Source organism: Neofelis nebulosa, chromosome 3 (genome assembly GCF_028018385.1).
Source record: "Neofelis nebulosa isolate mNeoNeb1 chromosome 3, mNeoNeb1.pri, whole genome shotgun sequence".
Classification (NCBI taxonomy): Eukaryota; Metazoa; Chordata; class Mammalia; order Carnivora; family Felidae; genus Neofelis; species Neofelis nebulosa.
In genome coordinates, this window is record NC_080784.1 from 87,205,094 (window position 1) to 87,223,653 (window position 18,560).

Below are 18,560 nucleotides of genomic sequence, written 5' to 3' on the forward strand. Positions count from 1 at the left end.
CCTTCTCTTCCCCTCTCCTGGGGGCGGGATTCACTGTGGGGTGGCGTGGCCTGTCTGGGCTACTTGCACACTGCTAGGCTTGTGGTGCTGGGGTGGGTAGGCAAGGTGCAGGGGGGCAGGAGGGGCAGGCTTAGCTCGCTTCTCCTTAGGTGATCCACTTTAGGAGGGGCCCTGTGGCAGCGGGAGGGAGTCAGACCCGCTGCTGGAGGGGTGGCTCTGCAGAACCACCGCGTTGGGTGTTTGCGAGGAGCAAGCAAGTTCCCTGGCAGGGACTGGTTCCCTTTGGGATTTTGGCTGGGGGATGGGCGAGGGAGATGGCGCTGGCGAGCGCCTTTGTTCCCCGCCAAACTGAGCTCTGTCGTCCTGGGGCTCAGCAACTCTCCCTCCCTTTGTCCTCCAGGCTTCCCACTTTCAGAGCAGAGCTGTTAACTTATGACCTCCCAGATACTAAGCAAGTCCTGCTTGCTGTCGGAACACACTTCGTCTGGCCCCTCCACTTTTGTGAGCCACACTAGGGGTCTCTGCTTGGCCGGCGGGCCGCCCCTCCGCCCCGGCTCCCTCCCGCCAGTCCATGGAGCGCGCACCGCCTCTCCGCCCTTCCTACCCTCTTCCGTGAGCCTCTCGTCTGCACTTGGCTCCGGAGACTCTGTTCTGCTAGTTTCTGGTGGTATTCTGGGTTAGTTAGACAGGTGTAGGTGGAATCTAAGTGATTAGCAGGATGCGCAGTGAGCCCAGCGTCCTCCTAAGCCGCCATCTTCCCAGCAATCCCTTCGGTTCCTTTTAGAATATGTTTATAGATCTTTTTTTGCAATCCAGGTTATAGAGCTGAGTGGATTCTCTCACATCCTCCAATAGCATTTCTCATACTTTTGGTTCAAATTCAAATCTACTAACCAGTCTTCAGTGAATGACAGGGAAAGGATGAGAAAGTAGACTTGGCTGTCTCCCAGAAAGGATCCTTCTTTCTTCTCCACTGAGATCTTGGGAAGATGGCAACAAATAGATTTTCATGGAGAGGAGATTCAGGACTTGAGGTCAGGAAGGACTATTTATGAAAGAATATGCTAGACATTTCCAGGTAGAACATCAGTAATATTCCAATTATTTCCATATACCACAACTGGTTTATCCTTTCATCCACTGATGGACATTTAGGCTGTTTCTACCTTTTTGCTACTGTGAATAGTACGGTAAAGGTGGGCTGCATAGGAAAGAGAATAATGTCCTGAGGCTGCTCTTCATGTGAAAGGCTCCACGAACAGGCAGCTATATTCTCACGAGATGAATTTTAGACACCTCAAATCTGCCAGAAGAAACTGCTGCACCCGAGGAAAATGAGTTGGTGCCTTTGGGTTGCTAAGGCAGGAAACTGTTTTGCCACCAGGGCAAGAATTTACTTTTAAAAAAAGTTTTCATGGGGCCCCTGAGTGGCCCAGTCAGTTAAGCGTCTGACTTTGGCTCAGGTCATGGTCTCACGGTTTGTGAGTTCGAGCCCCGCGTCAGGCTCTGTGATGACAACTTGGAGCCTGGAGCCTTCTTCCTATTCTGTGTCTCCCTCTCTCTCTTCTCCTCCCCTGCTCACACGCTGTCTCTCTCTCAAAAATAAATAAAGATTACAAAAATTAAAAAAAAAAAAAGCTTTTGTAATGATGGTAACTGGGGGAAAAAAGTAATAGAACTGTACTATGGATCACCTGGATCTCTGACCACCTTATAACCAAGGACTGCCACACGAGTTCAGTATCCATGTTTACTTTGTGTTTAAAAGGCCATTGGCACCAAAAAATAAAACTTGAATTTTAACATGTTAATGAGAATAGAGCAAGACATACAAATCATGTATTTCTGCCAAAAGGCAGCCAAATTATATTTGATTTCTACTCAAGTAATGCTATAATAATGAAGAGACATTTTGCAGTACTTAGAGAAATGGTTAGATTATTGAGTCATCAAAGTATTATGATAAATGTAAGTTTATCCAATACAGTCAACCTGATTGCAGTAAGCCCATATTTATTTGTCTTTAGCTGTGATTTGATTCAGTAAAAGACTTACGTGAAATTATGATAAAAAATTTTTTCTTTAGGTTTTTGGTGTTTATATGTAAATGTACTTTGGTTTTATAATTATGAAACTTCAGTTGTATGTTTATATATACTTAAGCAAGATTGTAATAAATTTGAGAATCATGATTTTTTTAAATGTTTACTTGTTTATTTTGAGAGAGAGAGAGAGAGAGAGAGGGAGACAGAGTGTGAGGGAGCAGGGGAGGGGCAGAGAGAGAATTCCAAGCAGGCTCCATGCTGTCAGCACAGAGCCCAATGGATCTCACGAACCTTGAGATCATGATGGGAGCCAAAATCAAGAATCAGATGCTTAATCCGCTGAGCCAGCCATGTGCCAACCCAACCTTTTCTTTCTTTTAAAGGAGTCCACATAATATTTGAGTTTGGCAGTCACTGTTGCTTATCTCTTTAGGTTTTGTGCTCTTGGTTCTTTGTTTTTAGAGGCAGGTGTGTAGCTGTAGAATCTGTGTCCTGTAGGAGTTGAAGTTTGTATTTTATTTATTCAAAGTATAATTTAAATACCTTCATTAATGAAGCTATCCTAGAACAAAAGAGGTATTAAAGAGAAACTATTTCTTTGTAAGTGTACTTCCATATTTTTCACTTTTCTTTTCACTGATAACTCTTAATTTCACAGGTAATCAGTATGCATTTCCAAAGATTTTGGCTATATTTGGGTCTTCTATTCATCTCAATTAATGCAGAATTTATGGATGATGGTGGTGAGATGGAAGATTTTGATGAAAATTCAGAAGAAATTGATGTTAATGAAGGTGAACTCTCCTCAGAGGTAAGGTTACTGCAAAATGAGTTGTAAATCATTCCTTCACAGAATATAGAGGAGAGTGACCTCTAAGATTCATTTCAGTTTTAATAGTAGTCATTTTCTAAATAAATAGAAAAACACTGCTTTTTTTCTAACTATTTCTTGCTGTGTTTTAGAATGCTCATGTATTACAGAAATTTGTGCATTGCACCTAGCACAGTTTTATTACTAAGTAAATATGCAGAAGATTTTTATTATCAAAATAGGAATTTGTCACTGACTAAAGAGCGCTGAGCACTTCTATCTAAGAGAAAGGTTTTCAGTCTTATTTTGGACACTGCTGGCCCTCTTCAGATAAAAGATAAGGTAGTGTCATTTGCAGTTCTAGAGATAAAATAAGTCATTTTTCTTATTTCTCTGAGGAAAGGAGATGCTAAATAGGAGGATGAATTAGAAAGGGAGGTGGTAATGAGGTAGACATTTAATAAGGCTCACCTGCGTTTCTGGCTCATCATTGTTAAGATATGTTTTGAGGTGGTGACTAACAAGTCTGAAAAACCTTGAGGAGATTTTTGTACATCTTGTCAATCCAGAAGAACTTTTACATTGAGGAATATTCATAGATAATATTGGGACGATCAGGAAATTTTTCAGAAATATTTTTGATGGTAAGAATGCATCAATTGTATTGTGTCAGCAACTGCTTAAATATATTATTGTTATAGACTTCACCTCACTTATTTTAGAGTTTTTTATTTACAAATGAAAGTGTTGTTTAGCTGTTTAAGGTGATTATTCTTTCTCTTTTAAATTTTAAACTCCATGAGTACATTTCTTTTAAAACCTAGTTCTGCGATCTACAGAAAGTTAAGTAATCGAAGTGCTGATGATTAATTGAGATACAGCTACTACAACAGTCTTTGGAAGTTAAAACTTGAAATGAATTGAGAGATACCTGCCATTTTAACTGTATTAGGTGATAGTTGAAAAAAATGGTTGGAAAGGGAAAGAACAACTTCTGATGCTTCTAATTTTATAGTATTACAAGCATGTAGTAAAAGTAATCTAGACACAGTAAAATGTAAATAAAGGGCAATATAAACTTCTGGTGATTTAAAGAGTGATCTAATAGAAAGAAGGCTCGTGGTACCATTGTTCATTTTGCCAGTCCATAAAAATATAGAGAACAGTAAAGTTGTAATTCAGTAAACTTCATGAAAAATTGGCAATTTCAGGGGCACCTGGGTGGCTCAGTCCATTGAGTGTCCAACTTCAGCTCAGGTCATGATCTCACGTCTGTGAGTTCAAGCCCCGTGTCAGGCGCTGTGCTGACATCTTGGAGCCTGGAGCCTGCTTCGGATTCTGTGTCTCCCTCTCTCTCTGCCCCTATCCCGCTCGCACTCTTTCTCTCTCTCAAAAATAAATAAACATTAAAAAAAATAAAGAAAGAAAAATTGGCAATTTTGATAGAATTTTGACCCTGTCAGTAATTATGTGGAATTGTGTTTGATTATTAATATCCACCCCCCTTAAATAGACAGGAAAAGTACTCTCAGGTTAGGGTAGAGACAGTGAAAAGAGAAAGTACTTCTGAATTCTTTTACCTAAAGGCTGAAAAAAGAAATTGTAATCATATACATAAAATTACAGAGCTTGATTCAGAAACGACCCAGATTGATCTATTACTTTAGGCAAAATTTTATTTGTTCATCAATTCAAATTACGTTTTGATAATTTGTCAATAAATTATTTCTAATCTTTTAAATTGTTTTGCTGATATGTTCTATACAGCATAATGGTTAAGTGTATAAGCTTTGAGCCAAACAGCCTTAGTTCATATCATGTCCCAAAACTATCTAACTGTGCCACAGTGGGCAAGTTACTTGGCCTCTGTCATGCAGTTTCATCATATGTAAAATGGGTGCAATAATAGTATTTTGCTCATAGAAGTATTATGAGGATTAAAAGAGCCACCATATAACCACCACTAGTATCACTGTCATCATCATACCAGCTAACACTACAGAACACTTGAAACCATTCTTTGCAGATAATTGCTTTACAGTGCTTTCTGTATTGAATCTTTCTCTTCTCTGGGTTCCTAATCTCTCAAAATGGTATCTTCATCCTCTATCATGTAACAGTGAAATTTAAGAGTTGATATTAAACTTGTCTACATGCTTACCAAGTTTTTCATCTTACATGTGTTAGACCATGCTCTGTCCTCTGTCTTTGATGATTTATATTCCCAAATGTTGTCACCTGTTAGAATCCTTTCAAGGCCATGCCAGCTGTGTCATGAGGCTTTCTCTAGAACTTTTTCCCATCCTTCCTGTGTTGGAAGGACTCAGTGTATTCTTTATTTGCATTTACAGTATTTTTCTCATCATTGTATCTTTTACATTCTCTTGTACCTTATCACACTAGGATACAAAGTTTTGAGGTCATGTCACCTTTTATCTGTTTTACCTATATGTGCATTGCATATTAGGTTCTTAACTAGTGAGATTATTTAATTAAAGTATTTGTGAAGATGAATAACTTTAGATTTTAAAAAATCTATTTTCTAGATTAAATATAAGACACCTCAACCTATAGGAGAAGTATATTTTACAGAAACTTTTGATAGTGGAAGGTTGACTGGGTGAGTATTCATTCAAGAGAATGTTTTCTTTGATTTAATTAGCATTTTCAAAGTTATTGGCCTATTAAAATTGCCTCTACTACAGAACTATAAAAAATTTTTAAGTATTCTATTTGGCACTGTAAACCAGTACCATTTTTGTTATTGATAGAAATGTTTAACTTGGAGAGTTACTCATTTATACAAAGAAAATATGCAAATGAATTACAAATATAAAGGAAAAAAATTATACCATTTCTTCATTCCTAAGGACTGATATTAATGATAAACTTCAGATGACAAATTCAAATTATTGTCCCATCCTAAATATTGCTAAAAAAGTAAATGCCACTATTTATTGATTTTTATATGCCAGACACTGTCCTAAGTAGGTAGGTCAGTACTATATTTATCTCCATAGCTTTATCGCCTTACAGGTGAGGAAACTGAGGCTTAGTTTATCTGATGTGTGATCATACAGCTAGTAAATTGTGGATTCCAAATGTGTTTGGACTCTAGCCTTGTGAGATTATGTATGGGCATCCTTGTTTAGCCTCTAAGCATTTAGTTTTTAATGAGAAGTGACTATTGGGTAATCTTTTGTTGTGTTTCTAGTATATGTTGTGTCTATAAATTGCGGGCTTTACTTTTAATGATACGTATTTGCTTTCATCTTTATTTATAGGTGGGTCTTATCAAAAGCTAAGAAAGATGATACAGATGAGGAGATTTCCATATATGATGGTAAAATATTTATTTAAATATTCAATATAACTAGTATGATCCAGAGTTCACTACCTTTTAAAATTATATTTCTATTATATATATATAATATATATAATATATGAGGTCTGGGGCTCCGTCATGTTTCCACAATAGAATGTTCAGCCTTATATCTCCTTTCTGATATTTCTGGAGGTCTCTGGATGACCCATACTTAAGCCACCATCTGGTTTCCTGACTCGAAAGAGTTGAATTTTTACTCCAGTGCAGTTAGTCACTGCATTTCCTGCAGCAGTATTTCCCAGGCTACTGCTGTTCTGTGGTGGTTCAACTCCAGCATGGGCACACCTAGATCAGGTTGTAAGTCAGGGCAAGATCCTCTTAGCAAGTGTGAAACAGGGTAATTAATGAGAGCTACTAGTTACGTGGCTACTCCTGGAGCCCATATCTCCAGGCCTTAATGTCTACTTTCGTTGGTTGATAGGATTATCTTCAAGCTTAGCCATAGAAAAAAAAATGTCCTATATGCAGGGGTCATCTTTTCTTCCCTAATAGGATGACAAAAGAACTTCTTTTTCCTTTTAGTCTAAAATCAGCCTCTTCCTTGGTTGTATGCTAAAGCAAGATCAGCCTCTTCTCATAGTGACTGGTAGTGGGAGTTCTCTTTCTCTCAGAGGACCTCATACCCATAAGGGTATGACCTCACACTCAGACTCCAACAGGCAGATACATGAGAACAGTAACAAAACAGATAATAGCTTGTGTTGGATGTCAGCTGTCTAATTCCTTTTCATAGTTTGTTTTAATGTGAGATGAAAATCATGCCTGCATGTCTTTCTTTGCAGTGTTCTCCATCCTCAGAACTCCTCTGGGCTTTTTTGTGTTTATATTCTCCAAAAAGAACTCTGCCATATGCACAGATCGAGCAATATTGCATTCAGTCCAAATCCATTTAGAGAAAAGAATAATTTCACCCAAAGAAGCAGGAAGTCTGCAGATGTGTAACATGACCTAAAATATGCCCGCAGAGATACACATTATCAAACAGAATGTTTGGCTTAAAACACCTAGGTTTAGGGGCACCTGGCTGGCTCAGTCAGTAGAGCATGCAACTCTTGATCTCAGAGCTGTATGTTTGAGCCCCATGTTGAGTGTAGAGATTACTTAAAAAAAAAAAAAAAAATCTTAAAAAAAAACTATGTTTAGACTACTTTCCAGTTTTTTTCAAGAACTTTGGGTAGATAATTGTTTCACATTTGTATTTTAGTTTCCTAAAATTAAGATATACTCTATCTTACAAGTGAGTTTAAATCTCTGTTTCTTGATGGACAAAAGTGTCTTTTAACATTTAAATGAATCTTTTCTTTAGCTTAAAATTAAAATCAAACAAGGAAGCAAACAAACAAACAAAAAACCCAAGCTTCTTAGCACTGAAGTTTGGTCTGTAGTCTCATTAAACATAAATATCCATGAAAATAATTTTCTCACATATTAGATTTAGTATAGTTTTTGAATGATTTTTACCAGTGTCTTAAAAGCAACTTTGAAAAATATGGAATCAAAGTTCTAGATGCTAAAAATGGTGTTTTGGATATTGATAGTAGCAGTGTTGTTTATAAATTGGTTAGTGGAGGGGCACCTGGGTGGCTCAGTCAGTTAAGCATCTGACTTCAGCTCAGGTCATGATCTCACAGTCCATGGATTCAAGCCCTGCAATGGACTCTGTGCTGACATTCGGAGGCTGGGACCTGTTTCAGATTCTGTGTCTCCCTTTCTCTCTCTGCCCCTTCCCTGCTCATGCTCTGTCTCTCTCTCTCAAAAATAAATAAACATTAAAAAAAAAAAAAAGTGGTAGTTGAGATTAATATTATGTTCTTTTGCAAGAGAATTTATTATTCACAATAGTTAATGACAGCTTCTGTCAAGTGCCACTTGAATAAAGCTCATTCTGAGCTTTTCAGGAGTAAGCAGATCTGTGAAACATGTGCTGGGATGTAGAGTTTGCATTTGGAGTAGACCTATTTACATTTTTAGATTAAGTTATTAATAAAAGTACAAATGTTTAATAAATACCAGTTCTTTAAGTGACCAACTTTCAGGATATAAAAGCTGTGAATTCCTTTTTAAAGAAAAATGTTTATTTATTTTGAGAGAGACAGAGAAGGTGCACGCCCCTACATGAACTGGGAGGGACAAAGAGAATCCCAAGCAGGAACCAAACTACGGTATCATGACCTGAGCCAAAATCAAGAATCTGTCACTTAACCAACTGAGCCACCCAGATGCCCCTTAAACCGTGTGAATTCTTTTTAAAATTTTATTTATATCAGAATATATATTCACTGGTATTGTCTAGAATTTGGCTAAGTGATAAATTAATAGAAAGTTATTATTTATTTGGAATTGGAAAAACCTCTTGTCATTGGGCAATAATTACCCTGTCACAAGTTTTCTAAAATTAAAGCACTAGATGGTACCTTTTTCATAGCTGATAAATATATGTGCATAATTGCAAAAAAAAGACAAGATAGTTTAAAAAATTCTTTGCTCTAAATATCCTGAAAATCCTAAAGATGAAGTTGTTATTCCTTAAAAGAAGACCTTTGATTTTGGTCAGGTTAGTAGTGATAATACAATTTATCATCAATGTGAGAGAATAAATATCAAATGAATTCATATTTTTTAGAAAGGTATAGTGTAACCAAATGAGGGAGAGAAAAGGAAAAGAAACCTATGAAATGGATTTTATAAAACTCAATAAATTCTGCACAGTGATAGACAGACCAAAAATTATTTCTCTCTGATTCATGATTGTTCAGGTTCCTGCACTATTGTTTTGTTTTGTTTTGTTTTTTGTTTTAGAAAGGAAAACAAGTAATATAAAGAGCATTTATGATTCATAAGTGCCTGTTAATAAATATTCCAAGTTGGTATAATGCTGAAAAATAGCTAGTTTTTGCTAAATTGAGTTTCATTGGGAATTGACAGTACCTATAATTTTCAAAGCTAGAACATTTTATACAAATTAATAGAAGTTGGTTATTTTCTATTCTAAAGAGAAAAAAGGAGAAAAGTCCAACATGCAACTTTTGGGCTACCGGCAACCCATGGAACTTTACAACGTTTGTAGCCCCAAATGTAATTCCAGGAGCTGTCTGATCTTAAACATGGAAAATCCCAGCCCAGAGAGGAGCGAATGCAACTTTGCCATTGTCATAGCTTAGTGCTTATCCAGTGCTTGCTACTTTCTTGGCCAAAAGTTCTGAGAGCTAATTGGCCTAGCCTGAGAACAGTGACCTTAATTTGTGTTTATTGGGCATACAGTTTTCAAAATAAAATTTAAATCCCCACAGTACCTTTTGCAAAGTAAAGAAAGCAGCTGATGAGTATCATATATTGCAAAACAGACCAACGCAAACTGCTTATTTTGTGTTAAGGATACTCTTTATCTCCTATGTAATTTTAAAATATATCATTTTAGGGGTGCCTGGATGGCTCAAATCGGTTAAACGTCTGTCCAGCTCTTGGTTTTGGCTCAGATCATGATCTCGTAGTTCATGGGTTCCAGCCCTGTGTCAGGCTCTGTGCTGACAGTGCAGAGCCTGCTTAGGATTCTTTCTCTCTCTCTGTCGCTGCTCCTGCCTCTCTCGTGCTGTCTCTGTCTCTCTCAAAATAAATAAATAAACTTAAAGAAATAAAAATAAAATCTATCATTTTAAAAATACAGCATTTGATGGGGTGCCTAGGTGGCTCCGTTGGTTAAGCGTCTGACTTGGGCTCAGGTCATGATCTCACAATCTGTGATTCTAGCCCTGTGACAGCTCAGAGCCTGGAGCCTGCTTCAGATCCTGTGTCTCCCTCTCTCTCTCTGCCCGTCCCCTGTTCATGCTCTGTCTCTGTCTCAAGAATAAATAAACATTAAAAAAAAAATACAGTATTGCTAGATCATGCTACAAACCACATTTTGTAATTTCATTGATTAAAAAGTCAGAGAAATACAATCTAATTTTAGCTAAGAAAATGAAACTATTCTCTACTAAGATAAAAAAAAGAGTGGGCATGCATACAATTGCAGATATTATTTCCTGTTTTTCAAATTTTGTTCTATTTTTCGCAAATCAGCCTTCATAAAAAAATCTTACTAGTCACCACTGCTGATAAATAATTTATAAGTCATTGTTTTTGGTTTTCGTTTAATTTGCTTTGCTTTATATTTTAGGAAGATGGGAAATAGAAGAATTGAAAGAAAACCGAATACCTGGTGACAGAGGGCTGGTGTTGAAATCTCAAGCAAAGCATCATGCGATATCTGCGACATTAGCAAAACCCTTCATTTTTGCTGATAAACCTTTGATTGTTCAGTAAGTTTTATTATGTTTTACAGTACTTTCTCTGAAATGTATGTTAGTTTTGTATAATTTGGCTTCTGAATATAGCTATGAAGGGTATAAAATGGGTATAAAAGTCCAGATTTCCTTTTCAGTTTCACTTACTTAAATACAGAAGGCATAAATACGCACAGGCACTCTGAGGTTTTGAGTAAAAGGAAGGTTAATTTAAAAGTTTTATAATATGTACTGTAATATAAAAAATTCTGCCACCATAGACCATATAATACATACTAAAATCACCATTTTTATTTTAGCTCTTTTCTTAAAATTACTTACTGTTAAGATATTAATCTCAGTATATTCAGAATAGAACCATAAATATTGCTGCTAAACCAGTGATAAGATTCAAAGGAAACAAATTTATTTTAAAAAAGATACACATATATGGATCAGTGTCTTCTAAGCATCGACCCCTTTTAAGCATTTTTTAATGGCTATTTTTATTTTTGAGAGAGAACAGAGCTATGAATGGGGGAAGGACAGAGAGAGGGGGGACACAGAATCCAAAGCAGGCTCTAGGCTCTGAGCCGTCAGCACAGAGCCTGATGAGGGGCTCGAACTCACAAACTGAGATCGTGACCTGAGCTGAAGTCAGACACTCAACCGACTGAGCCACGCAGGCGCCCCAGCATAGACCCCTTTTAAAGGGCACATGTTTTCACAATCCTTCACTCCCCCATAGTGTGACATAAATTAGTTTTATTATGACGTTGCTTACATGTACACTGTAAGGTATAAATTCCTCAAGTTTCACCTATATAAAACTGATACAAAACAAAATCCACTTACATGAATACAATTACAAAGTCAAAAAATTCAAATTAAAAGCAAAGAAAAGGAAATGTATAAATGTTATTTTCTACCTTATGTTAGAAGATTTGGCTACCCAGAGTTAATTACAACACAAAGAAGTATCATTAACTATGAAGTTTATCACTCTACAACCCCTTCAGTATTTTTGTTAACATGTTTAACATGTTCTCCACATAGTATAAAATGCCATTCTGTGTTTTAGAAAATTTTTAAAACATGGCATTTGGCATCATTGGCTTAATTTTTCACTTGTGTTGTCTTGACTTAGCTGCATTGTCATGTCAATAAATTTAAATTTTTGAATAATGTCAAAGAGCATATGATTATTATTTTAGCAAATTAAAAATATCTTTACAGTTATTTATTGGAACTAATATTTGAGCTTGATATTATTTATCATTATTCAGGGTTTGGTTTTTCTTTTTTCTTAAAGTTTGAAAGTAATCCTATTCTGTTGAAACTTAGGTGAATATAATATCACTTTCTATTTTGACCCTTTGTGGCTTAAATGAAAATATCAAGGGAAATAATATAGAATTTAATATTTTCAGAGTAAAATGAATCAAATATAGTATTTTCAGAAAGTATAAATCACCACTAGGCAAGTAAGCAAAAGTAGAAGCAAAGATTAGGTAATAAGTCTAGAAGAAATATTAAAGTAATTGTGAAATTATATCCTCAAAAAGGAAGAAGGGGGCCAAGAATTGAATAGCAGTCTTTGATACGCTTACAAACAATTTGGAGAAGGAGAGTGAATGTCTTCTCTTAATACTGATGAAATGGGACAAATAAAGAAATTTTATATTAACTACTATAAATACTGTAGATTTATAATATAACTTTGCTCAAAACCTGCTTTTCCCAAATTGTGTACAATTTGTGTAATATGCGTTATGTGGTCATATAAGTTTTAGAAACTAAGAATATCCTAACTTTCGACATAAGGAAGCATATTTGCTTGCCCGTTAAAGGTTTTGAGAACTTCTACATGTAAAAACCTTTTTCTAACTTTAATACTTTGTTTTCCAGACATACTTGACTACAGAATTCTTTCCCCCTAATGATAATTACTGTTTCGTAAGACGGTATGGGAAATGATACTCTAAAAGAGAATCAGGTTGCCATATACTCTAATATATCTTCATTTTTCCTGTGATTAAACAATAACAGCCATCAAGCTATATGATACACATTTCACTCATCTCTAATCCATTGTGAATTATTTATAATCTGCACAAGTTAATGATTTGAAAACTCTGAAAGTTTGCAATGTAAGAAATAGATGTAACAATGGGTCTAGACATAATACAACAACAAAACTATATTATATTTATAGAGGCACTTTACAGAATTGTTTTTTTTCAGTTCTTACCTTCTCACAGAACCCTTTGTCCTTAGATCACCTATAATAAAAGTATCTTTTTATTTTACCTAAAATAGTTAATATTTACCTTTCATTCACACCATGGACCATTTCTTTTACTTTAAATCTTTAAAAACATGTTCCATGAGAAAAAAAATCTCTTTTTCAGCTACTGCTTAAAATAAATATAAGGGCAAGGTTTGAGGAAAACAGATTGTCCTTTATTTAAAAAATGAAAAAGAACAAAACAGACCCTTTCTTCTGGTCATAACAGAAGCTAACATTTTGGACATCTGGCCTTTGCTGTACATGGTATTATTTAATCATCACTGTCCTTTGAGGTCTGTCAGCTTGAATAACTTGCTTTTCCTAGGTGTCACTAGAGTAAGTGGCAGAATCAGGAATAAATCTCGGGTCTTTCTGGCTCCAAATTATATGCTTGTAACCACTGTTGTAGACTTCTTGAGAAACAAAGCAGAGTGGAAATTAGCGGGGAAAGATCACCATAATCTGGCAACTCAGAGTCACTTAAAGTTTTACTATATTTCCTTTGTTCTTTTCGGTGCAAAATATATACACTAATTGGGTTCAAACTGTCAAAGTTTCGTATGCTTTTTTTTTTTTTTAACTTTTGTGTCACTAAAGTTTTTTTAGAAACATATGAAACTACAGTCCTTTCTTAAAATTATCACTGGTTTCTGTTACTTCTCTAGTTCTCACTTCTTTTTCTTTTAATTCATCGAGCCAAATCACAACCATTTTGGTTTTTACTGTTTTTCACTGTGAGGGCCATTTCATTGATCATTTCACATGTAATTCATTACTTTACCAAAAATCTCTCCTAAATACTGCTCGATATGCCTACATCTTTGCCTAAGAAAGATTATTTTCTTTAAAAAAACAAAATAACAAAAAACTCTTGCTGGAAATGACACGGTGTTGCAAATCCATGAAAAGGCTCTCTTGTCGGTTCATTCTTCCAGTTGTTTTTCTGCATTTCCTGGCCATTGAAGTGTGAAGTACTCCAGGTTATTGACTGAGATTATGAAATCTCTTTGCTGGATGTATTTAATTAAATGTATGAGCTATTTAACATGTAGGTGTAGTTGAACTACAATACAAATTAGTGAACTGGGTAGCTAAGATCTATCAGCAATTTCTTAGAAATCTATTGCTGTAGCTATCGTCCTCAGTTTTTGTTTTTTAGTTTATAAAGATATATGTATAGTGTACACCTTATCTGACTTTGAAGTTTCCTGTTCTAGTTTTAAAGTATCTTATTCTTAATTCAGCAGTTTTGATGGAAAAAATTATGGCAACAAGTTGGCTGACTTTAGTTGATTATAATCATTCTATTAATATTTTAAGAATGTGCATAGAAAAAGCATGTCTGCTTATTCCCTACACGTTGTGGATATGCTTTATTTGAGCTTCTGGTAATGTAAAACATTTATGTTTAAATGAATTGAGAATAATACATTCGGTTTGAAGAGCGATTAGTAATTTTTTATTTATCAGCAGTATGATTCTTTTTCCCTTCATTTAGATATGAAGTAAATTTTCAAGATGGTATTGATTGTGGAGGTGCATACATTAAACTCCTAGCAGACACTGATGGTTTGAATCTGGTATGATATTTTAATGTTTAAGAAAACCGTATTAAAGTTTATAATATTTTTAAGAAGCAATTGATAAAGCTGAAATTTTTATTTTAACTGAAATTGAAAAGAACCTTAAAAATCTTTGTCCAAATGAGTCTGTATAGTTTTCAGAGTGCGCCTTCCAGTTTCATATGCAGCTATGTTACTTGGTGGCATCAGTTTTGTAATCTTTAGCAAAATAATAGTTTGCTGTGTCTATAAGTAAAAAAATAACATGGTGCTTATAAATGTCATGGAAAGATCAGCTTAGAGTTATTTTCTTTACAAATTAAGAATCATAAGTTTGTTCAGAGAAGTAAAATAACGGAGCAAAGCAGTAAAACGAAATGGTCAAACCACCAAATATAAAAGGTGGGCCAGTTCAGGAGTTGGCAGTCCCCAAAAATAACAGGTTAAAAATATTTTCATAATGAAGCAAGTGTATTAGAACTGTTTTGAAGGTTGGAGGCGTTTCTTGTAGCATTCTCCTATAGGGGGCTGTATCAGGGCTTCTGCGTATAATGGACATAAGATAAATTGAGGCATCAATGAGATATTTGTCAGAATGCATGACTATGCCGAGGCCGTGAAACATATTAGAGTTAGGTAAAGGGGAGGCCGTTTGTAGTATATGTTGAATGTTTTGGGTATTGAAAGGTGACTGTCACTCAAAGCTATAATGACATAATGAAATTAAGTGCCATAATGAAATTAATTAAATTAAGTGCCACTTAATTAAGGTATTTTTCTAAGCACTTTACCTGATTAACTCAGTAAGTCCTCAGAGAAACCTTTAAAGTAGGTACTATTATTATCTCCATACTTGAGAGGTGATGAAACAGGACTATAGCAAAACCAAGAACTTTGTTCAGGGCCATATACAGCTGGTTAAGTGGCAGTGGTAGCATTTGCATCCCATTATCTGACAACGGATCCCATGCTTTGAACCAATAGGCCATGCCAGATGAAGAGAAATTACTGGTAGTAAGATAGGGAGCATGTCTCTGTGTCTGTGTTTATGTCTGAGTCTCTCTTCACCATGTGCTCAGGAAGGTCATTTTCTGGTATCTTCTTGAAAAATAGTAATGGGTAATCATTAAGGTCATTAGTGTGCTTTTCTCTATGCTTAAATTTTCTGAGCAAAATATTAATAGTTCAGATTTAATTTAATAAAGTAATTCAAGTTTATTATGATGTTGCTAGGGTGGTTTCAGCATCTCCTCATCTTCAAGAAGTAGCATGTGCATTTTTAAAAAATCTATTTTTGAAGTAAAACTTTTTTCCACATCCTTTATTGTCACTTGTGTCAAATGATTCTTTGGTGAATTAGCATTCAATAGATCTTCATAACCTCTACCCGGTTGGATAGAATAGAAAAATTCATTAAATACTCTAATTCTGGACTAATCCCTACACTCATCTCTCTTTGAAGGAAAACTTTTATGATAAAACATCCTATACCATTATGTTTGGACCAGATAAATGTGGAGAAGATTATAAACTTCATTTTATCTTCAGACATAAACATCCCAAAACTGGAGTTTTTGAAGAGAAACATGCCAAACCTCCAGATGTAGACCTTAAAAAGTTCTTTACAGACCGGAAGACTCATCTTTATACCCTTGGTATATCCTTTTAATTCATTCATTAATTCAAAAATATTTGCTGACTACCTTTATTTCATGGCAAGGGATTTGGGAGAAATAAACATTGATCCTACCCTTGAGGCGCTTATCTTTTTAGGATAATTATAATGCGTATAATGCAGGTAGAAAGTAAAATGCCATATGAGAGGTGCAGATGAGGTACAGTTAAGAGTTCAAAATCAATATTACTTCCAGTTTGGAGACACAGAGAAAACGTTTTGTTTTTTTATCTTTAATTTTTTTTTAATGTTTATTTATTTGAGAAAGAGAGAGAGAGAGCGCGCGCGAGCATGAGTGGGGGAAGGGCAGAGAGAGAAGGAGACACAGAATCTGAAGTAGGCTCCAGGCTCTGAGCTGTCAGCACAGAGCCTGACGTGGGGCTTGAACTCACAGGCTGCGAGATCATGACCTGAGCCGAAGTTGGATGCTCAACCAACTGAGCCACCCAGGCGCCCCCAGAGAAAACTTAGAGATTATATATTAACTAGTCTTGAAATGTAGATGGAACCTGGAAGATAGGAGAAGAAAAGGAAATTTGAGGTGATATGACATTAGTGGTACTATAAGAATAGAAAAGATTAAAAAGGAAAAAGTTCTTGATGCCAAGCTAAGAAACTTGGACTTTACAAGTAGTTGAATTATTGTTACTTCCTACCTCATGGTAGTTGTAGCACATATTTAAACTTGGAAAGGGAAAGTATTGAGCAACCATTATATTAACGTACTTAGCTTTACTTTGTAAATAGGAGTTTGCGTAGACATTGAGCGGGAGGAACGTTGTAAGGAATTGATTCTCCTCTTCCCAAGTACATACAGTTATGGAGCTTTGATGTGTCGATGATTATTTAAGATCACAGCGTGTCAGAATCTGAAGGACAGCTCTATCCAAGACTAAGATATTTCAGTTCTCTTTCCAAAGACTTCAGTGGCAGAAACATTGAAATTGTCTGCCAAGGCAATGACCAATTTAATTTTTAATGTCCGCATTTATATCAAAGAGCTTTTTCTAAAGTTGGAAAATAGAACTGGATGTTTTGAGGAACGTAAAGTAAAAGTAATGAGAAGTTATAACTAGAATAGAACAAATAAATTTCATTAGACTTTGTACAAATTTGGGGAAAAGCAACTTGGTATAATATATCAAAGACTGTAAGAGGATTATGTGTTTTGAAACCACAATTCCATTTTAAGGAATTTATCCAAAGAAAATAATCCAAAAGAAAGAAAATGAGCTATGTGTGGAAATAATACTGTAAATTTAAAGCAACCCAAATGTTATAGTAGGAATTTTATATGCAGTACATAAATGATAACTATGAAAATATTTAGCAACAAGGGAAAATGTTTACAATACTAAAATGTTAAAAGAAAATGAGATATAAAGTGGAAGTAGATTATTGTAGGGGCCACTAGGCAAATTATGCAAGCAAATAGAAAGACCAGGAAAAAAAAAGAACTAATTGTCATTAGTCACCTGATACATACCATGCTCTGTGCTAGGTACTTGGTTTAGAACCATCATGTGAGGTGAACAGTTTCTTTCTATTGTACCTTAACTTAGGTTAAGTAACTCGCTCTAGGAAATAAAAGTAATTGGTAGATCTAGAATTGAAATTCAAGTCTGACTCTTAAACACTTGCTTTCTTACTACAATACACAAAAACTTTGTAGTACTAGGATTATTGAATGACTTTAAAAATTTTTCCTGTAGGGGTGCCTGGGTGGCTCAGTTGTTTGGGTGACTGACTTTGGCTCAGGTCATGATCTCGCAGTTTGTGAGTTTGAGCCCCGCGTCAGCTCTGTGCTGACAGCTCAGAGCCTGGAGCCTACTTCAGATTCTGTGTCTCCCCCTCCTTCTACCCCTCCCCTGATCATGCTCTGTGTCTCTGTCTCTCAATAATAAATAAATGTTAAAAAAATTTTTTTTAAATTTTTTCCTGTACTACTAATATATTTTTGTAACATTATTTTATAGTTGTTCTAAGAACTTTACAGAGTACACCTTTAAAGGCATAAAATCCAATGTCTTTTATTGTAAATTCATTTAAAATATTTTAATACAGTTTTAGACAAAGGTGTCTTTTCACATATTAGGATTTGTCATGTGCTTTTTTGTTTTTTCATGGTAATTTTTAAACATTTCAGTTGCAGAATTTATTCAGAACATTCTTTTCAAGATTTTTCTTGAGAAATGCCTTTTTTGAATTAGGAAGAATCTAGTACTTTTTTACATTTAAGATCTTACTCTTAGCTCTGCTTAAATCTTGACTTTTTCCCTACGTACTAATATAGTTTTATAATCTCAGCTGCAGTAAAAGAGGAAATATTGGAGAAAAAAGGGAGAAAACACAGAGTGTTGCATTATATGAATTTGTATATAAATTACAGTATTTGATTTTGGTATAAGTAATTTGGCATTGTTTTTACTGAAACCTCTAGAGATTGTTCTTGCTTTAAAACTATTTCTTCAGAACGTGGTAGCCCGCTTACTAATTAAGTCAGGACAATCCTGACATTCATCGATAGCTC

At 35.3% G+C, this 18,560-nt stretch overlaps 1 protein-coding gene across 1 annotated transcript in view; it reads left to right on the top strand.

Moving 5' to 3' along the window:
- The window catches only part of CLGN (calmegin), a 57,054-nt gene that overhangs the window by 21,761 nt on the left and 16,733 nt on the right, over window positions 1–18,560 (top strand). Inside the window, exons 2-7 of the mRNA XM_058721317.1 lie at window positions 2,704–2,856; window positions 5,403–5,476; window positions 6,141–6,199; window positions 10,398–10,539; window positions 14,292–14,373; window positions 15,818–16,010. Of these exons, the coding sequence (XP_058577300.1) occupies window positions 2,713–2,856; window positions 5,403–5,476; window positions 6,141–6,199; window positions 10,398–10,539; window positions 14,292–14,373; window positions 15,818–16,010 (694 nt within the window). The 5' untranslated portion in view covers window positions 2,704–2,712. The remainder of the gene's footprint in view (window positions 1–2,703; window positions 2,857–5,402; window positions 5,477–6,140; window positions 6,200–10,397; window positions 10,540–14,291; window positions 14,374–15,817; window positions 16,011–18,560) is intronic.